Genomic DNA, 20326 nt, shown 5'->3' with positions numbered 1-20326 from the left:
TGTATGTCAGGTTTACCTTAAGAAAGCTGTTAAAAATAAAATTTAAAAATGGGTGCCTTACTTTTTTGTTTATAATCTTCCAACAGCTTCCGTTTTTTTTTAAATATATTTTTTTTATTTCAGAGAGAAAGGGAGAGAGGTAGAGACATAGAAACATCAATGATGAGAGAGGATCATTGATCAGCTGCCTCCTGCATGCCCCCTACTTGGGATGAGCCCGAGACCCAGGCATGCGCCCTTGACTGGAATCCAACCAGGGACCCTTCAGTCTGCAGGCCAACGCTCGATCCACTGAGCCAAATGAGCTGGGGCAGCTTCCCTTTTTAATTAGAATAAAAGGCAAAGTCCTTACAGTGGTCTTCAAGGCTTTGCAGGGTCTCTCAGTCACTCAATCTCTCTAGCCACACTGGATCCCTCACTGTTTGTTCCACAGATACACCAGAATGTACTCTCACTGTGTCACCAACTTGAAATGTTCAGATGTAAAAATGGTACCTTGCTTCCTTAAGATCTTTACTCCACAAGGCCTTTTTTAAAATTGATTTCAGAGAGGAAGGGAGAGGGAGAGAAACATCAATGATGAGAGAATCATTGATCAGCTGCCTCCTGCAGGTCCCCTACTGGGAGCAAAGCCCCCCAACACAACCTGGGCATGTGCCCTGAACCTCCTGGTTCATAAGTTGATGCTCAACCACTGAGCAATACCAGCCTGGCACTCCACAAGGCCTTTTTTGATCATTCTAGATAAATCACAGCTCCCTACCCTTTTACTTCTCCCCCTTCCTTTATTTTTTCTTTTTAGCAATTATTATTATTTAATGTATTATATATTTTTCTTGTTTTACATCTGCCTCCCCCACTAAAATGTAAGCTTCTCAGTGTCATAGACTTTTTTTCCCCTGTTGTGTTTATACATCTGTATCTCCAGTGCCAGGTACAGTGGACTAACAGTGCCATGTTCAATCAAAATTTTCTGGATGGCCCTAGCCGGTTGGCTCAGTGGATAGAGTGTTGGCCTATAGACCAAAGGGTCCTGGGTTTTATTCCAGTCAGGGTTTGATTCCAGTCAAGGGCATGTACTGCAGTTGCAGGCTCCTCCCGGCCTGGGTCCTAGTCAGGGCTGGTGCAGGAGGCAACCAATCAATGTTTCTCTCTGTCTTTCCCTCTCTCTTCCACTCTCTAAAAATCAATGGAAAATTATCCTCGGATGAGGATTAAAAACATTTTTTTTCCTGGATGAACAAATGAATGAATGTAGGTGGTAGTGATGATGGCCTAGATTAGGCTTTTATCAGTGGGCATGGAAAGGAAAGGCTGTATATGAAGTGTTTCAAAGGAAAGCACGATAGGAGGGAGTAAGGAGCTTGGGAGGAGAGCCTGTCTTCCAGCCTGGTGGACTAAGGTGGCTGCAGCAAAGGCAGGTGGAGTTGGCCAGAAGGCTGGAATGGTGGGGCTGGAGCACCCATGTCAGAACCAGGGATGAAGGTCTCAGAGTTTTCTGGGTGGATGTAGTAGATGGAGCTATTGAAATGGATGAAACCTGAGCAGATGGAGAGAGAGAGAGAGAGAGAGAGAGAGAGAGAGAGAGAGAGAGAGAGAGAGAGAGAGAGAGAGAAAACTGAAGTCTGGACTCTAAAGAATGCTCACAGTCTATAGTGGAAGAAGAAAAGTCAGTGGAGGAAAAAAACATAAGCAGTCACTATGAAAGTCCAAAGATGTAGAATAAGACACTATTATATAAGGAAGCCAAAAAAAGGGACATTTCAAGAAATAGTTGGTGATCAACAAAGTAAAACATGTCAGAGATTTCTGGATAATGGACCCTGGATGCTGACGCTTCCTGAGAAAGTTGGTATAGTGAAGCCAGCTTGCAGTGGGTTAAAAGAATAAATAAGGAGGAAATGGAGGCAGTGGGTGTCGGCACGAAATGGGAAAAGAAGACAATCTTTCATGAAGCGTCAGGCAAAGACTGCCTAGATAACAGCGATCTAAGACAGTTGGGGTAGGAAGAACTAAGTTAATGAGAGAAATGATGATACAGGAGTGGGAGGACCATCTCAAGGGAAGGATACTATACTAATAGCAGGAAAGGAAAGGCACGGAAGCACAGGCTGGGTATGTGGCCTCTTCTTGTGAAGGTACAGGCTTAAAAACTTGAAGAGTTGGGGGCCACATGCATGTAGAATATGGTGAGATGAACCCAAAGCAGTGTGTATGGGAGGTGGAGGTGCTGACCCCAGAGTCTCCATCTTCAACATAAACTAGCAGGAATCACCCTTCCCAGAGAATCAGCAAAGTGAAGGCAAGCAGAGGAATTCCTAGGACTGTGGCTGACAGACTGAAAGTCCTTGTTCTTGAAATGGGCAATGAAAAAAAACAAGTTTTAACTCTGTAGAAGATGAGTATGTACTACTTGTTTGTGGCCATTCTGCTCAAAGGATCAGTTAGGCAATCTCTGGGTGGCAGTGCCACCTGTGCTGACCTTAAAAGGCAGGATGTATAGTAAGCAGGTATACAGGTCTATACTATGCTGACTTTTTCTTCTTCATTGATCCACTCATTGATGCATTCCAGGATTTATTCAGCTTGTTTGGAGATACACTAGTGCCATACTCTTCTCAGAGGCCCACCCCCTAGAGTTGGAAAGGGACTGACAAACTCCTAACCTGAAGGTCAGTCCCCTTCAGAGGCTTTATTTATGTATTACTTATTTATTGATTGATTTTAGAGGACGAGAGGGAGAGAAGGAGGGAAGGCAGGAGAGAGGAAAGGAAAGAGGGAGGGAAGGAGGGAAGGAGGGAGGGAGGGAGGGAGGGAGGGAGGGAGAGAGAGAGAGAGAAAGAGAGAGAGAGAGAGAGAGAGAGAACGAATGAGAATCTAACCAACTGAGCTACCCAGCCAGGGCCAAAGGCTTATTTAGTTTGCTGTCTCCTTAGCCTCTCTGTTCACATCTGGGGGGATCCAGCCATCAGCCATGCTATTTCAGAAGGTTTTGCCTGAATAGTGGGTTTCATGTGCCCTAGTAGCCCCATCCCTCTATTGTTGAGAAAGGGAGCTTGGGCTTTTGTGAAGGGCTAGGGGAGGTGATAATGCCCGTCTTTTTCACCAAGATAAGAACTCACCTGCTAAATTTGCAGACCCCCCCCCTCCGCCAAGCCCCCTTTCAGAAGAGGTGCTTGACAAGGTGCGGTAAGGGCTGGAAGAATTGGATGATGGGTGTGAACAAGGCTGGGGAAGGATGTTAGGTATTGATGCCCACTGTCTCCCTCCCCCAGCCTTCAAACTGAGGCTTCTGAGAACAGAGGGCTGGTGGCTTTGGTGTGGAGGGAGCCCACTCCCTTTTTCTCTTCTTTATTTTCCTGCCCAGATGCCCAAATATCATTCCTCCATTCCCTAGAGAGAAAAGACCCACCACCCTGCCCCAGGCACCAGACTGCCAGCCCATCTGCTGGGGAGAAAAAGGGTCAGCGCTTTTCCCAGGAGATCCTGAAGAATCAACTGGAAGATTCCGTGCTCCTAGGGAGACCCACCTACTAGACTTAGAAGGAGAAGGCATGCTGGCTCCCATGGGGTAACAGGCAGCCTGGGACTGAGCACGGAGTGGGCTGGGGTCGAGGAGCTAGGGTTGGCACATGGGGTGGGGCCCTTTGGCCACCACGTGTCGGAGGCGGGCCAAGCTGATCATCGGTGCCAACCCGCCCGCGGGATGTTAAGAACACCCCCCTCCCTGCGCCCAGTCTCACCGGCTTGGAGGCGCCAGGGCCCCCCCGGGGCCGGGTCGGGCCGGGGAAGGTAATGTAATTCCGACCCAGCTAACCCGATTATGGCGGCCTGCACCGGGCCGGGCGGCGGCAGGGGCGGGTCTAAGGCGAAGGGGCCCGCCCGGCCAGGGGTCCCATCCTGGGGAAGGACGCCGAGTTCACACACTCCCAGCTCCTGGGTCCTTGGCCAGAGGTCATAAGGTCACCAAACCGCTTTGGTCTTTCCCCACCTCGCTTCTCTGACACGCTCCAGGCACAGTTTCCTGCGCTTGGACAGGGTGGAGCGTCTATGGGAAATGGGGCGGCTGGTCCTCCTCTGAAGGCTTCAGTGTCTCCTGTGGAGATTTCGTCCTCCCGCCTGGGGGGTGGGGTGGGGTGGGGTCGGGGAGAGTGTGTGAGAATAGACTTCCTAGGCGCAGAGTGGAGGCGCAGAGTCCCTCTTGAGTGGTCCTCTGTCGGGGGCAGAACAGGCAACCCCAAACTCACACCGGCCTGAGTTGGCCCGCGTTCAGCCACCAGTCCGCTTTACACCGATTTCAGAAAATCGAAATTCTAAGGAACACAAAGGCACTAATTGCTGGCGCTCCCGAAAGGAGCTGGGGGCCCTACGGAAGAGGCCAGGAGGTGCCCCAGGACACTGGCCCAGAGTGGCTGCTCCCCACCCTAGCCCACCAGCTGCGCCCTGCCACCGCTGCCCACACCTGTTCCTTCCCGGGCCTTCCCGGGCCCGCGCCGGTCCCCAGCTGCTACCCATCGCATCCTGGAAGCCACAACGAGATTTGGTCTTCGAGGGCACGTAGGCGGGGGGCACAACGAATCCGGGAGTCCGCAGGCAGGACCCATCGGGAGGCGAAGAGTGGGGGGTGTGGGAAGAGACACCCACGAGGAAGCCCCAAGGCGGAGGCCGGCGAGGATGCAGTAGCCGTGCGCATCTCGGCTGACTCAGCGCGCAGCCGCCCACGCTCTCGCCCCTCCCGGACTGAGCTGGGTTCCTTACACCCTGGCCACCTCCTCACCCCACCCCCGCCATCCCTATCGACCAGTCTTCCCCACGCTGGGCGCAAATAGGCGCCTCTTCCCCTTTAACGGGCCGGGCCCCGCCCCTGCCCTACCCCCAGCCCCCGCTGCCCACCGGAGGCAGATCTGTCAGTCACTGCCCCAGCCCGAGCCGGCCACCCTCTCCACCCCGGACTCGGGCAGAAGCCCGGCAGCCCAGCGTCCATCTGCGCTTGAGACGGAAGGGCGCTCCTGGGACCCTGGTCGGTCGCGCTCCCCCGGGATGCGAGTTCCTGCACCGACGCCCCGCAGAGGCCGGCATGGGCGCGGCTACTGCCCATGCACTGGGATGAAGCTGTCCGGGGGGCCCCGGCGCCCAGCCGCGGCCAGCTCCGCGGGCCCCTGAGGCCGCCGCCCTGAGCGCTCCGCAGCTGGGCTCCCAGAGCTGCCTGGGGCGCCCTCCAAACCGCCGAACCTCCTGCGGTCCCCCTAACCCGGACTCATGGAGCCGGCGGTGCTGGCCTCGCACAACCTCCCGCACCACGAGCCAATCAGCTTCGGCATCGATCAGATCCTGAGCTGCCCGGAGTCCACCGGGAGCGGCCTAGGCCCGGGTCGCGCGGGCCAGGGCCATGGGGACAGCGCGGCGTTCTCAGGTGGATTTCACGGAGCCTCGAGCTATGGTCCCTCTGGCTCGCTGGGCCCGCTCCCCAGCAGCTCTGGCCTGGGACCGGGCGGCGTGATCCGCGTCCCCGCGCACCGCCCGCTGCCAGTGCCGCCGCCCGCGGGAAGCGCGCCTGCGGTGCCGGGCCCCTCGGGCTTGGGCGGCACCGGGGGCCTAGCGGGACTCACCTTCCCTTGGATGGACAGCGGCCGCCGCTTTGCCAAGGACCGGCTTACGGGTGAGGATGCCCAACCCCTCCACCGTTTTGACTCACAATGACTGGGTTTCCTCATCTTTGATCCTTGGGATCCAAATCCAGGTCGCCTTTCATACTCTTCCCTCAGATCATTTCAGGGGATCCCCTCCCAACTTATGTGTCTTGGTCCCGATGCTGAGAGGGCATGGGAGGTGAGCTACCGTCGATGCCCGCGCCCTTTTTTGAAGGCCACTGTCCACGCCGCGGGGAGAGCAGGGTGAAGTTATGGGGACCCTTCTCCCTCACCCAGGGCCGTTCCTTCCGAGCCCTTTCCTGTCGAGAGGCCTCTACTGGTGCGGGGGCGAACTGGGGCACCAGTAAGGACCGCGCGCGGAGCTCTGCGGACTGGACAGCCGCACTCTCTTCTCAGGGACCCCTTGGCCGCCCCGCAAACCCTGCCCCGCTCTTTCTTCCTCCCTGCAGCCGCGCTCTCCCCCTTCTCTGGGACGCGCCGCATCGGCCATCCTTACCAAAACCGGACCCCGCCGAAGCGAAAGAAGCCGCGCACGTCCTTCTCGCGTTCCCAGGTGCTCGAGCTGGAGCGGCGCTTCCTGCGCCAGAAATACCTGGCCTCGGCGGAGAGGGCGGCGCTGGCCAAGGCCCTGCGCATGACGGACGCTCAGGTCAAGACGTGGTTCCAGAACCGGCGCACCAAGTGGCGGTGAGGCGCGGGGCGGGGAGGGACCGCGGGCCGGACCAACTGGCGGTGAGGCTCGGGGCGGGCGAGGGCCGGCCTCGCTGACACCGCATCTCCGCCCGTCCAGGCGCCAGACGGCGGAGGAGCGCGAGGCGGAGCGGCACCGCGCGGGCCGACTGCTCCTGCACCTGCAGCAGGACGCGCTGCCACGGCCGCTGCGGCCGCCGCTGCCCCCAGACCCGCTCTGCCTGCACAACTCGTCACTCTTCGCGCTGCAGAACTTGCAGCCCTGGGCCGAGGACAACAAGGTGGCTTCCGTGTCCGGGCTCGCTTCCGTGGTGTGAGCTACGCCTGCCTGGCTGGCCGAAAGCTTTTCCGGACCGAGGCGCTGCGTGGAGCGCGGGGCCCAGGGCTGTGGGTCGTGCGGCCGCCCTCGCCGTGGTCCTGCAGCAGCGCAGCGCGTGAGGAGGAGCCGGCCTTGAGCTCTCCTCGAGGGCTCCTCGGCCACTGCCGGCTCCCAGGCCAACGTGGCATGCTTGCCCCGCAAGCAGAGACTCGGCCTTTCCCGCCGTTTTCCGCTTGGATTGTCCCACGGCTGCTGGAACCCGAGGGGCCGACTGGGCGGGACCTTCAGTACAGTTGCCAATGAGGTGCGGAGCGGGGGCGGGATGGCCAATGGGAGTTGCTTCCCCTAAGGACTCCGGGGGGGTCTTCTGCAGGTGGGTCGGACTTGCGGTTCTGCGGAGCCTGAGCAGGTAAAAGGTGATGCTGCGATGGGGGCAGCCCGCACTGGCTGGGTGGGTACCAAAGGTGTGATGGAAGGAAGATGCCAATGACAGCGGAATAATGGAAGAGGTGCTGGAGAAGGAGTCTGTGACAGGAACCAGAGGGTTATCCATGGTGGGCATCACATCTTTCTACTGTAAAATAATCGCTAAGGATTCTTCTTGTTGTCCGTGTGTGTTCAAACTGCTGACTACATTCCCCCACAAGGTGCTTGGGTGGCAGGGGAGACAGTTAACTTCTTTCATCTTTCACTTGATGAAAGAGAAAATCTAGGAACACTAATCCCGTTGGGACAGAGAGAGGAGGAAGAAGGGGACAAAGTTAATGGACCCAGTGGAGCTAGGATGAGCAGAAGTTCGAAAATAATTAGGAAGTACTATATCTAAGAAGAATCACAGATAATTCCAAGGTTGGAAATGTAGAGGATCAGAATATCAATGGTGTTGTGGATGATTAAGGAGAAACTGGGAAGATAGGACCAAGATGAACTCTACAGGAAAAACTAAATGCTAGACCTAGAAAGAATAAATTCTGGCAAAGTGCCTTTGGGGGAAGTCAGTTGACATCCACATAGAAGTAGAGACAGGGTGATGACAGAAACTCCAAAAGGGGAAACTATTAAGAGAAGGCAGAGTTCTAAGGATTAAGTCTTTTTTCCCTCCGAATTCTATAAACATATTTACAATGTGCAAGGTAATGGAGGTCATCAAAGTTAGTAGTCCAAGGGAAGGAAAGGGAAAGGAGTACCCAGCTGGAAAGAAAGGAAAGCATGATGTCCCTGAAGTTGTTAAAGACTTTAGCTTGTAGGTGGGCCAGGGGCTGCTGGGAAGCTTAGATGGAAAGTTGCAATAGCCTTGAGGTTTAAGAAGGAGCAGGATTTAAGTTGTATGAGGACAAAAGGGAAGATTTTGTCTGATTCCTATGGCACCCCAATTCTTTCCTGGAGGTAGGAGCAGTATAATAGAGGGAAGTAAGCTTTAGGCAGGGTGATGCCAACTGTAGTCAAACTACTCATGTTCCGCATTAGTGACAGCTAGGTCAGCCATAGCACAAAGTCTTGACCGGAAGTGGGAGTCTGGCAAGGGGATATTGCTCGAGGAGTTGGCCCTGAGTCTTTGATATTGTGTCATCTTTAACTCTTTGTTTTTATGGATTTTTTTAGAGAGAGGAAGGGAGTGGAATAGATAGAAACATAAATGACAGAACATCATTGATTAACTGCCTCTTGCATGGTCCCTACTGGGGGAGGATCAAGCCTGCAACCTGGGCATGTACCCTGACTGGGAATTGAACCAACAACCTCTTGGTTCCTGGGTCGATGCTCAAAGGCTTAGCCATACTAGCCAAGGTACCTCATGTTGTATATGCTGCTGCAGAACCAAGCTCAAATTTGGCACTATAGAAAAAGAACTTTTGTAGCTCAAAAGGAAGCACAAGAATAGGTTTAGCTTAAGTTGAGGATATGGGGGCATGTCAGTCCCTCTCCAATAAATAGAAGAAGGCTAAGGAAAGGGTCCTACCCTATGTAGATTGTGGCTTACCTGATTCCTTTTTACTCCCAGCCCAACACTTCTTTAAAAATGTTTTTTTAAAAAATGTATTATTGATTTAAGAGAGAGAGAGAGAGAGAGAGAGAGAGAGAGAGAGAGACCAATTTGTTGTTCCACTTATTTGTGCGTGCATTCATTGGTTGATTCTTGTATGTGCCATGACCGGGGATCAAACCCACAAACTTGGCATATCAGGATGATGCTCTAACCACTTGAGCTATGTGGCCAGGGCACCAGCCTACCAATTCTTTTTTTTTTTTTTAAAATATATTTTATTGATATTTCACAGAGAGGAAGGGAGAGGGATAGAGAGTTAGAAACATCGATGAAAGAGAAACATCGATCAGCTGCCTCCTGAACACCCCCCACTGGGGATGTGCCCACAACCAAGGTACATGCCCTTGACCGGAATCGAACCTGGGACCTTTCAGTCCACAGGCTGACGCTCTATCCACTGAGCCAAACCGGTTTCGGCCAGCCTACCAATTCTTGAGGCTCAGATTCCAATATTTACATTTGATCCTAAACTTTCGGCTTTTAAAAAAAAAAATATATTTTTTTATTGATTTCAGAGAGGAAGGGAGAGGGAGAGATAGAAACATCAATGATGAGAGAGAAACATGGACCGCTGCCTCCTGCACACCCCCTACTGGGGACCAAGCCCACAACCCAGGCATATGCCCTTGACGGGGATAGAACCTAGACCTTTCAGTCTGCAGCAAAACCAGACAGGGCTCGGCTTTTTTTTTTTTTAGATTTATTTTATTTTTTAAATTATTTTTTTATTGATTTCAGGGAGGACAGGAGAGGGAGAGATAGAAACGTCAATGATGAGAATCACTGATTGGCTTCCTCCTGCATGCCCCCTACTGGGGACCAAGTCTGCAACCCGGGCACATATCCTGACTGGAAATCGAACTTTGACCCCCTGGTTCATAGGGCTATGTTCAACCTCTGAGCCATACCCGTGGGGCAACTTTCGGCTTTTAAATCTGGCTGGCTGCCTTGGTTGCCAGAGTGAGGAAGGACTGAATGCAATGAGATGAGTTCTGCTCCATTCCTTAGGCAGGTCACTGCAGGACACAGGCATCTCTAAACTCTTGGGTGGAGGAGGATTCACTCTCTGTTGAAGAATCTGCCATTTCTTCCCTCAGCTGGTTCAGGAAGTCTCTGCTTTCACTGGGCGGCAGGTTACTCAGGAAGTATGGAGGCGCCAACTCCACCAGCCTGACACAGAGAGTCATAATTAGATGATTTCTATATACTCTCTCATAAAGCATATTTTTAAACTTCTATCCCTTCCACAGACCCTGTCTTCTCAAATCATGTTACTACAGACCACTATGATTCCCTCTTCTTCTTTAGGCTAACTCCCCAGCCATATTTTTGGCCCCAGGAAGAGGAATGGGCAGTGTAGGAGGGGTGTCATGGAACTCACATCTGTGGTTGAATCTCAGAAACAATGGAAAGGCAGTTGTCTTTGGAAATGGAGAAACTGTGGTAAAGCACCCACGGTGGGGGCCTGGCTGGAGCCCGGCGGCTTCGGTAGCAGCAGTGTGGGGAGAGCTGGGCCACATGCTTATGGGTTAGGAGCAGGTAATTTCCACTCCCATCCGTGTCTTGGGCCACCTCATTGAAAGGCAAAGATATTGAAGGAATAAGTTATAGAGAAGAGGCAGACAGTAGAAAAAGGTAAGGTGAGATAAGAAGGAATTAGTCAGGGTGGTGAGAGTATTAAAAGTAAAGCATTTCCTCTAGATGTTATAGATCCTCCACACCAAAAGCTCCTTGTACCCCAAAGGAAGTTAGTGCTGGTTCTATAGAGTCTTCTGAATGGCCATCTGGACCCCAATTTTCAGAGATGGCATACCAATCTTTGTCTCTCTGACTTCCAATCCTTTTATGACTCCAACTCTTTCCCCTAACCTTAAGGAAGTATCCAGACACCAGTGCTTTCTGAAGGTCTCTGCGATTCTTCTCAGAGCCAAAGGCTGGTTGGGACAAGGGAAGTTCAATTCGTTGCATAAGTTCTAGGAGTTCTCCTCGAAGTTTCTGGGCTTGACACAGTGCTGCCCAGTTTAGACCCCGAGCCTGGCACCAAGCCTTGTCTGCTCCACCTAGGAGAGGAAAGGGACCAGCTACAACTAAAGCCCTTAAGACCCCCGAGAAAACCAAACACTTGACCAAAGGGCCTCCTCTTCCTGGGCATAAAGATCTGTCAGCTGGTTGCACACTATTTATGGAAAATCTGGGATTCTGTAAGACAATGCAGAGTGGGCCACTCACTCTGTAGAAAGGCTTCATACACCTGGATCAGAGAACTGTGGTCACCGTCCGCATGCTCCAGGGCCCGGCGTAAAGCAGCTTCCTCTGCACAGAGTGGAGGACGGGTAAACCCGGGGGCAGCTGCAGGCAGGAGGAAGGATGTTTGGGGGAATGAGAAAGGATAGCTGAACAGGTGGAATGGTAAAAAGGCAGAAATATCACTTTGGGAACTTAATTCAAAAGACATTGATAACTTCTAAGTGCTATGCACTTTATTAGACATTGAAGGTAAATGAAAGACAGTCTTTGTCTCAAGGAGTCTGGTGGGAGAGACAAACAAGTGAGCAAACTTGGTGAGCATGATAGCTGTGTGGGTCAATATTTGAAGTTTGAGTAGGAATTAGCTCAGTGGCAAGGGGTGGAGAGAGGATTCTGGACTGTGGGCACAGCAAGTTAGTATCATGGCATGTTTGGAGAACTGCAAGCGCCTAGTATGGGTGGATGGAATGGCATGCATGGCAGAGTTACAGGGGATAAAGCTGGGGAGGCAGGGATGGGCCAGGTCATGAGAGGCTGGATGTGCTGGGTAAATGAGTTTACAGTCTGTCTAAAAGGTAAAAAATAGCTGTTGAAGCGTTTTTAAGTAAGAGAATCCCTGTGTTTGAAGAAGTTCGAAATTCACATGACTAATTAGGAGGCTACTGAAGGAGTCCAGCTGAGCAGTGACAGAACCTGACAGTGAATATGGAGAAGAGCAGATTAATTAAAATAATACTTAAGAGATAAAAATGAAAGAAACCAGAGAAAGATTAGTCTAAAATGATGGTAATGGAGCTGCGGAGATGATGGTATCATTTTGTGGTGGTGGTGAGAAGGTCGTTTAAGAAAGTGTTCAAGTTTAGTTCTGGCTTGAAGTACTGTGGACTGTTCTGGTAGAAATGTCCATCAGGAGTTAAACATATAAATCTAAGATTCAGAAGAATGGCATTGACAGGGAGATACAAGGTTTGTATATTTTAAGTGTGAGGGTATCCCTTCAAAGCATGGGTGTGGATGAACTTGCTTAGAGTGCAGGGAACGAGGAGACACAAAGGGCAAGAATACAAAACCCTGAGGTCTAGCTTACAGTGGATAAGCAGAAGATGAAGCGTCCAAGTAAGACATTAAGGGAATGGTAGGGAGGTAGGACGAGAACCATGAGGAATGGTCACAGAAGTTTAGTGGGGCAGTTTCAAGGTGGGAGTGGTCAACATTCTGAAGTGTCAAAAGGTCATGAATGAGCCTTAGCCGGTTTGGCTCAGTGGATAGAGTCGGCCTAGGGACGGAAGGGTCCCAGGTACGATTCGGGTCAAGGGCACATGCCTGGGTTGTGGGCTCGATCCCCAGTAGGGGGCGTGCAGGAGGCAGCTGGTCAATGATTCTCTCTCATCATTGATGTTTCTCTCTCTCTCTCTCCCCCTCTCCCTTTCTCTCTGAAATCAATAAAAATATATATTAAAAAAAAAAAAAAGGTCATGAATGAAAGCTCGAAAGTGTTCACTGGGTTAGGTCTTCAGGAGGTCACTGGTGAGCTCAAAGCTGTCTTAGTGTGGTGGTGGACCTGAATCTGGAGTGTGGTGGGTGAGAAATACACTAGTGGAATAGGGTAGAGATTATACCATCTAGCTGAAGAGGCATATAGGGTTGAAGAAGAGGGGTGAAGAGTTTTAGTAATAACAGATAGAAGAGATTCAAGCATGTTGAGAGGAAGAACCAGCAGAAGAAAAAGGCTAAAGAGACAGAAGAGGGATAACTGATGAAACCTGGTTCTGTGGGCATCGTGCGGTGGAAACTGGAGGTCGGGGGGAAGGGCTAGCCTCTGGAGCACCAAAACACCAAGGGAAGACCTGAAGTAGCCAAAGGAGCCAGGGAGAGAGGTGAGTTATACCAGTGAGCATGGCAGCAAGGGTGAGCATCTCATCCACACATTCAAACTCGCATGAAGCCAGCAGGGCTTTGGCCAACTCAGGGGGCAGGGGGAACTCTGACAGGATGACACCTAAGTCTGACAGGTGTCCGTTGTCATCCAGGGCTGCCAGGTAGTCTAAGTCTTCCAGGGCCTGCATCAGTGCTTCTGGAGCTGGGGAGGAAACAGGGCTTATAGTGCAGAGGATCTCAGAACCTCGTGGTCAGACAGCAGGACTTGGGCAGGAGTGCTCACCAGGCCGGTCCAGGAAGTGACACTCCCCTGGCTCTGCAATCTGTCTCCTCTTTAGCAGTAATACCAGGGGGCTCAGATTTTCCTCACACACCCTGGGTTGGGGCAGTGGGGGAGCTTCTAGTTCTTGGAAGGACTTAGGATACAGGCAGAGGCAGGATCCTGAGGGGAAAAAGACCTCGGAAAGACCACTGTAGATTTCTCGGGGCTTGTGTGTCAGTGACTTTCATGGGCTATGTCAGGGAGGGCAAAGGCTCTTACCTGGAGGGGCCCCTCTTGCCCGCAGTTGTCTTGCCTCTGCCTGACACTTGCTGATTGGTCTCAACACTTGGGATTCTGCTCGGATCTGAGGATTGTATACCTGTCACCACCCGCCAAACAAGGTCAAGACAGATTAGAGTGGGCCATTTATATCTTTAGCCTCCACAACCCTCATCTTTGTCACTCACACTTCGAAGCTCCAGTCCTGAGTCAATGACATGTTGAATGGAAGGGAGGGAGAAGGAGAAGTCAGCCAGCCAGTGAGTGACCACAATCTTTCGGGCACCTGAGTCTGTGTCTTCATACACAGCCTGAGCAGCTTGACCATGGCCTGGGTGAAGGGGCAGCACCCGTGGTGGAGGTCCTTGAATTGCCAAGGTCCCTACCTCCCTGGACAAGGATTCACAGCACAGGGAAATTTCCTGAGGAGAGGGTTGGGGTGTTAGGGCACTTCTCACCTTTTTTTGGGTCACAGACCTCTTTGAAAAACTGATGAAAGCTATGGCCCTTCACTCTGAAAAAATGCACATACTCATAAAAGTTGGGGAGTGTTATAATTTCAGGAATTCATTGAACCACAAATCTCTGCATTTGATGGAATAAAAAAGAGGGCAGTAGACATCTTTACTCTGAAATCCTTGAGTGTTTCCCCAGGACCCCAACAGAGTGAATACTACAACTCTAGTGTTTCTAACAAGCAGTGCTCCCCTTCCCCAGGACAGGAAGGTGGCATAAGGAGCACCTCCTTTTGCAGCCCGTTTTTTTACCTCCTCACTGGGCAGGTACACTAGCACATCTCCTGGAGCCTCCTTTCGACACAATTCAAGCACAGCTTGGCAGGCAGCTTCCACTCGATCAGTAGGGACAGTGTCCCTGTAGATGGGAGTGGGACACCTGCCAGGCCCTCTGGGTACACGTACAATAGGAGGATTGCCCCAGAAGGCTTGGAGCTTAGGTTCAAGGGCTGGGTCAGTGACCACAACCACTTTGGGGTCCCCTGGGAGGTTTCCCAGCCTGGCATCTCGCAGCATCCCCTGGAGTAAGTCTGAGGCCACTGACCGCTCTTGAGCCTCATCCAGTACCAGCACATCCCAGGCTCCAGTGCCCCGGGTCGAGGCCACCTCCTGGAGAAGCAGCCTGTCCCAGCAAAACCTGTTGACATTGGCAGTGGGCAGGAGTCAATGTGGATATTGGCAAGCCCCAGTTCAGGGGAGCCTCTACCCAGGGAGCCTAGATTTTGATAGTTAAGGTCAGAAAAAGACTGTGACTGAATTCCCTAACAGTGACTCACAACCTTACTGACTGGTGACACTTTGTTCAGAAGCTGTACCCCAGCTGGGAAAGTAAGACTTTTGTAATGAGGGTGAGGATGAATGTGAGGTCCAGGCTAGGATTCAAGAGCCTAATTCAGCAATGCATAATGCATGCTTTATTTTTTTTTTATTTTAATATATTTTTATTGATTTCAGAGAGGAAGGGAGAGGGAGAGATAGAAACATCAATGATGAGAATCATGGATTGGCTGCCTCCTGCATGCCCCCCACTGGGGATCAAATCCACCCCCTGGGCATGTGCCCTTGACTGGAATCGAACCTGGGACCCTTCAGTCCCCAGGCATGCGCTCTATCCGCTGAGCCAAATTAGCCAGGGCTATAATGCATGCTTTAAAGGGTGAGCTGGGCTGAGAGGTTACCGTGAGGTGTCAGAGGGCTGTTGTTCCTATTGTGAGAGGGGAATTAGATTTGAATCAGGCCCGCAGGAAGCCTCACCTGAGCAGGGTTTGGGGCCCAGTGCAATCCTCCTGGGGGATGCTGTATCCAACCTCATGACCCAGGGTCAAGTCCATCTCATCAGCAACCTGCAGGGCCAGGCTCAGGGCTGCCAGCGGGTAGGGCTGAGTGACAGTTACCCGGCTTTTCTGGAATCCCCTGGCCAGTGCAAACTCTGCACACCACTGAGGGATCTGGGATAGGGGGTAGGGAAGGACAACCCGTCAGCAAGACACAGGACTTCAGTCAGAAGGGCTAGGGGAGCTATGGCCCTATTTGGGAGCATACACTAGTCCTTTACCACCCAGGGGCCAGCCTAACCTGACTCCCTTTGCCTACTTCCCCCATAACCCCTGGCAGTCCAATTCCCCTGTGCCCAGGGAAGGGCCAATTCTCTAGACTCTAGGCCCTCCCCCGCACCTTCTCTCTCCCAGAATCTACCCCCACCTGGGTGCTCTTGCCAGAGCCAGGCTCTCCAGACACAATCACCACTCCACTGGGGCTACTCTCCAATTGCTCCAAGAAGATAAAGCGAGCAGCCCAGATGGGCAAGGCTCGGCGCTGCTCAAGCAGTTCGTAGTAGTGGGAAGAGAAGGGAAGCCCGTCAAAGGGGTTCACAGCCAGTTCAGACTCCCCAGGGCTCAGGCCAGACTCTTCTGTCAGGCCAAGAAGCTGAGAGGCCATAGCTCACCGGCAGTACCTATAGAAGGCAGGGCAGTCATTAAGGCCTCATACCACCTTTGCACCTCAGCCCTGATCCCCAACCTGTTACCCTCAGCTGGTAATTCAGAGGTCCATCCTTCCAAGCACTTTTTAAAAAAAACATAACTTGAGGATTTTTTTTGCAATCTTCACCTGAGGATATTTTTTCCCACTGATTTTTGGAGAGAAACATTGATGTGAGAGCCATATTGATTGGTTGTTGAATCTGCAACCCAGGTGCCTTTGATCAGGAATCAAACCAGAGGCTTTGGTGCCCAGGGCCCTCGCTCTAACCACTGAGAACACCTGCCAGGGCTGTGTGTTTTTAATCCTCACCTGAGGATGTTTATTGATTGGGGGGTGGGAAAGGGAGAGAGATCAGTCAGTTGCCTCCCATATGCACCACAACCAGGTGGATCGAACCTGCAATCTAGATATGTACCCTGACCAGGAATTGAACCCTCCACCTACCCGTATATGGAGGTATACGGGGTTATGCTCCAACTGAACCACCCAGCCAGGGCCTTCCCAGCACTTCTTCGCTGCCAGGAAATAATGGAGACTCACATCTCCAAATAAAGGACTATCAGAAGTGGATTATCCTGTAGCAGGTAGTAAAAATCCTGTGACTAACACAGGAGTCCTCAGAGGCAGCAGGAATTATGTGAGACAAGTGGGAAGGACCCCGAGGGAAAAGGATAAATAAAAGGAGGGGAGTAGGGCCACAAGGATCCTGGAATCAAACCTGCTTGCAGCTGAGACGTGTCAGGATGGCAGCCAGTTCCAGAACCACACAGCCAGTTACCACCAACCTTGACCAGCATGAAGTACAAAGGTCAGTTCCGGCTCCACCCTGGGGCTTGGCTCAAATACAATTCTAGACACTTTTGGGGTGGAGCCATTTGCTCCACCTTATTTAACCTAGTCAGGAGCCTATGGAGAACAGGCTCCAACCACCATACTGAGCATGTATGAACTCTATAAACACCATGTTCTGTGAAAGGCATCCTGGGACTTGTAGTTTTGCAGCTGTTTCTTCACAAACCTGGGCTAAACACCCCAGCTATGTTCAGTTGCTGTTGGGTCTTCAGTTCAGTTACACTTCCTTAATATCATTCATTTCTTGACGTGAGGAGGCGATTTCAGACAGTTGTATTCTGACCACCCCCCACAAACTTACAAAAAGGACCTCATCCCCATTCCACCCAAACGAGGAAAAAGGAACCTGTTCAGGGGCCTTTTTAGATCCAGAGAGGCAACAGAGACCTTGAGTGAAAACCCTGAATTTAATGTGATACTGGGGGGAGCCCCATCTCTCCCTTTCTACCACCCACCCATCCGGCCTGTTGAGTTGGGTGAGGGCTGCCCCCAGTCTCCGTCCTGCGGCTCTGGGTGCCATCCTGTGCTCAGTCAGCCTCCTGGGCCTGTCTTTCTGTGAATCTCCTGTGGGACATAGGGGGGAGACATCGTGTGGGCTTTGCCATATTAACTCCATAATTAGCTCCCTTCTTCAACCTGCCCCTTCCTACCCTAAGCCCCTCACCTTCTTGCATATTCATATAGTGCTTGCTTGCGCTCCTGTAGGCTTTCTTGCCGGGCCCAGGAGGACTTGGCAAATGTTAGGGCTGTGGGCTGAGGGGTCACCGGGCCAGAGCTGGGGAACTGAGGTGATCACAATGTCAGAGGGCGTGCGAAGTCATCATCATTAAACCTGCATCGAATGCCTACTTTGCAAGAGAGGCACTGTGCTAGGGTCTCAGGATCAAAAAAGAGACATCAGGGAAAGGGAATATGTAGACTGTCCCATCCCACCCCAGGTCTTAGATCTGACCATTTCCTGGGTCTCACCTTGGGGGCAGAGGCTGTGGGAAGGGCCTGGGTCCCCTCAGTGATGTCTTCAGGTATGAAAGCTACAGCTCCCTCAAGTAAATTGGTGATGGTCAAGTCTACACATCCAGTCCTGGCTGGGGAGAAGGGAAGAGAGGAGAAGGGGCCTGTTTCCCTGCTCACCTTCCCCCTCATCACCCACTTTTCCTCTGTGTCTGTCTTCCTGTGTGGGGCTACCCTTTCCCATACCGAGGTCTCTCTGGATGACGCCCAGTGGCACATGGGGTAAAACCTCCTTGACTCTCTGAGCCTGAGTTGCCAGCTGCACATCAGGAGAAGGGCCAGGGGAGGGAGGAAAAGAAGACTGGGCTGCAAAAAAGAAATCCAAAATATGGTGAGTAGAGACGAGGAGGAAGGAAAGACTGACTAGCACAGGAACAGGGAGGACATCACAATAAGCTGAAGGAAAACAAAAAGCTGGGTGTACAGAGACCACACACCTGACTGGGGGTGCAATCTGCGGTGTCTTTGTCGCTTCATGTGCTCTGCTTTGTCTGCGGGAGTGAGTCGTGTCCCTGTCTGGCCCAGTTCTTTGGCCACCAGCTAGGGAGAATTGGAAGGTTGGGAGTGTCAAGGTCTCAAGCCTTCCTCCCTCTCTACCTAAGGAAAGACCCCACCTCCACCCTGCCTGTGTACCCTACCACCTGTTGTACACGGAGGGCAAACTCCTCATTCCCCTCCCCCAGCTGGCGATGAACAGGACGGAGCCACCTGCAAAAAACAATCCAGGGCCATGTTGGGGGGCAGCTGCTGATACCTCTTTTCATGGGATAGTGGTGGTGAGGGTGGGGAGAGAGTAAATACTTTGTATTGCCTCTGTGGTGGAACCTTGCTATTAAAAGATCTGCAAATGGACAGGGCAGAGGCAACTACTTTCTTGACCTTGAGGTGAACTTTTCCCAGCCACCAAAAAATGAGGACAATACCTTACTTGATACACCGTGAAAGGGACAAAAAGTGACCACAACAGTTCTGACACCCAGGAGGCATCTGACACCGTCTGAGAGGAAGGCATGAAGTAAGATCTAAGTCAGGGCCAGGAGTGGGAAACTATCCCCAAGCCCCAAAGATTCCCTATCCAACATGCACTCACCACAGAGACTAGGGGTCTCTGGACTCGAAGAGTAAGAGGCTGTACCACATCCTGGATAGAAAATGGCCAGGAACTAGAAGGAAAAGAGAATAGAAGGGGATTCCAGCCAGTCCAGTCAGCACCTCATACCTGACTTAAAACAGGAAACTGTCAAACTGCCCAAGTAGATAAATGGGGACTACAGGGACTCAGGGGTAAGAGCCAAAAGTGGACAGAAAGGAAATGAACTAAGAATGGAGGGGGTTAGGGCTGAAGAAGGTTGTGAAAACCTAAGGGCCCTCAAGCTTGACTATCAAGGCATTTGGAGGCCAATACCTGTGCTCACCCACCTGAAGCGCAGGAGCCCCTCCCGGCCATTGGTGGCCTCTTCCTCGGGGAATAGCAGCAGAGGGGTTGGGGGAAGCCTCGTGGAAGCACAGAATCTCTTGAGTGACTCCAACTCCCCCCGCCCATCCATCTCCATGAAGCCCCGAGACCAGCACACAAAGCTGGGGGGACTATTGAGCAGAGGCTGGGAACAGGGAAGAGAGAAAGCAAGAAGAATGTTGTAAAGTGATAAAACTGACAAATGGGGGGTTGAAACGGGGTTAGGGGTACGGCTCAGTATCTCGTGGTCTCCAAAGCGAAACCGGGCGGGCAGAGGGTAGCCATGAGCAGGGCCCCAGGGAACCGCCCTAGAGTTCTGGCTTCGCCCCCACTCACGGTGCTACAACTGGTGAGCAGGTTGACTATGTTGTGATCGAAAGGTGTCACGTGGTTGGAAATGAGGACCCTGACGCGGTGATCCCGGAGTTCCGAGTCCTCCTGCCGGGCCACGAGCCCCAGCACTGCACACATGGTCCGCACCACGAACCTGGGGACGCAGGCGATCGTGACTGCACTGCTCGGGTCGAACCCGGCCCAGACCCTCCCCGAGCGCCCGGGTCGGAACCTGCGAAGGAAGCTGTCCGGCAGCGCGCAGCTGACTAGGAAGACGTGGATCCCAAGGAAGAGGCGCAGGACGAGGAGGCAGAACCCGACGGGCGCGTAGAGCAGCAGCGCGAGGAGCAGGAAGCCGTCACCCGGGAGCCTGGGGGCGAGAGGCGGGATGATCGGGCGCCGAGGGCCGGGTGAGTGCGGGCGCCGGTGTCTCCCCTCAGGCGTTCTTACCGGTGCGAGTCAAAGAGTCGCTCCGGCCCCGGCGCCTGGGGAGGCTCCATCGCGGTTGCTTTAGGGGTGTCCGGCCGCCGCCGCCGCCGCCATCTTCGCGACCCGCCGCAGGGGCTCCTGGGAAGGCGGAGTCTCCGGGCGTAGGCCCTGGGTGCCAAGACCCGAAATCCTCCTGCGCCCCGGAAGGGCTAGCCGCCCCAGCATGCCTCGCGGGCCCTGGGGCTGCCTCAGCGCTCGCGTGCCGCAGGGACCACAATTCCCGTCATTCTCAGGGCGGGGGCGGAGCCGGCCTCCCGGAATCCGGGTCCGGGTGCGCCTCTGCAGGACTTCAGGTACCGGCGTGCCCCGCGTCC

At 52.7% G+C, this 20326-nt stretch overlaps 3 protein-coding genes across 4 annotated transcripts; 1 reads left to right on the top strand and 2 right to left on the bottom strand.

Moving 5' to 3' along the window:
* The first annotated feature begins 4944 nt into the window (after nucleotides 1-4944).
* TLX2 (T cell leukemia homeobox 2) lies at nucleotides 4945-7261 on the top strand. The gene is made up of 3 exons (XM_080686765.1): nucleotides 4945-5659; nucleotides 6101-6338; nucleotides 6442-7261. The coding sequence occupies exons 1-3, from the start codon at nucleotides 5260-5262 to the stop codon at nucleotides 6656-6658; spliced, it is 855 nt and encodes a 284-aa protein (XP_080542891.1). The 5' UTR covers nucleotides 4945-5259; the 3' UTR covers nucleotides 6659-7261.
* Nucleotides 7262-9437: 2176 nt separating this feature from the next.
* DQX1 (DEAQ-box RNA dependent ATPase 1) lies at nucleotides 9438-15826 on the bottom strand (the record flags this gene model as incomplete). The annotated part of the gene is made up of 11 exons (XM_080686631.1): nucleotides 9438-9877; nucleotides 10089-10279; nucleotides 10577-10767; nucleotides 10937-11056; nucleotides 12843-13034; nucleotides 13116-13274; nucleotides 13374-13473; nucleotides 13562-13795; nucleotides 14141-14525; nucleotides 15143-15336; nucleotides 15590-15826. The coding sequence occupies 11 exons, from the start codon at nucleotides 15824-15826 to the stop codon at nucleotides 9721-9723; spliced, it is 2160 nt and encodes a 719-aa protein (XP_080542757.1). The 3' UTR covers nucleotides 9438-9720.
* AUP1 (AUP1 lipid droplet regulating VLDL assembly factor) lies at nucleotides 15814-20218 on the bottom strand. 2 transcript variants are annotated; one of them, XR_013961553.1, is made up of 13 exons: nucleotides 19974-20213; nucleotides 19756-19893; nucleotides 19527-19677; nucleotides 19154-19335; nucleotides 18825-18897; nucleotides 18658-18731; nucleotides 18376-18442; nucleotides 18172-18274; nucleotides 17921-18040; nucleotides 17693-17808; nucleotides 17388-17506; nucleotides 17179-17287; nucleotides 15814-15842 (listed from the first exon to the last, which is right to left on the bottom strand). XR_013961553.1 is itself a non-coding variant. In XM_080686636.1 (12 exons), exons 1-12 carry the CDS (start codon nucleotides 20021-20023, stop codon nucleotides 17251-17253), a joined length of 1230 nt encoding a protein of 409 aa, XP_080542762.1. In that variant the 5' UTR covers nucleotides 20024-20218; the 3' UTR covers nucleotides 17112-17250. The 2 variants fall into 2 exon arrangements, 1 of the variants encoding a protein (XP_080542762.1); XM_080686636.1 differs by lacking the exon at nucleotides 15814-15842 and having other exon boundaries at nucleotides 17112-17287; nucleotides 19974-20218.
* Nucleotides 20219-20326: the final 108 nt, after the last annotated feature.

Source organism: Plecotus auritus (genome assembly GCF_963455305.1).
Source record: "Plecotus auritus genome assembly, chromosome: 8".
NCBI lineage: Eukaryota > Metazoa > Chordata > Mammalia > Chiroptera > Vespertilionidae > Plecotus > Plecotus auritus.
This window is presented reverse-complemented; position numbering and strand designations above follow the sequence as displayed.

What these genes read in the sequence shown, in the direction of transcription:
- TLX2 (XM_080686765.1), top strand. Translation starts at nt 5,260, where the DNA reads ATGGAGCCGGCGGTGCTGGCCTCGCACAACCTCCCGCACCACGAGCCA. An exon ending in TGCCAAGGACCGGCTTACGG is followed by an intron (nt 5,660 to 6,100) that starts GTGAGGATGCCC and finishes TCCTCCCTGCAG; the next exon opens with CCGCGCTCTCCCCCTTCTCT. An exon ending in AACCGGCGCACCAAGTGGCG is followed by an intron (nt 6,339 to 6,441) that starts GTGAGGCGCGGG and finishes CCGCCCGTCCAG; the next exon opens with GCGCCAGACGGCGGAGGAGC.
- AUP1 (XM_080686636.1), bottom strand. Translation starts at nt 20,023, where the DNA reads ATGGAGCCTCCCCAGGCGCCGGGGCCGGAGCGACTCTTTGACTCGCAC. An exon ending in CGACTCTTTGACTCGCACCG is followed by an intron (nt 19,894 to 19,973) that starts GTAAGAACGCCT and finishes TCTCGCCCCCAG; the next exon opens with GCTCCCGGGTGACGGCTTCC. An exon ending in CAGATTGCACCCCCAGTCAG is followed by an intron (nt 18,041 to 18,171) that starts GTGTGTGGTCTC and finishes TCTTTTTTGCAG; the next exon opens with CCCAGTCTTCTTTTCCTCCC.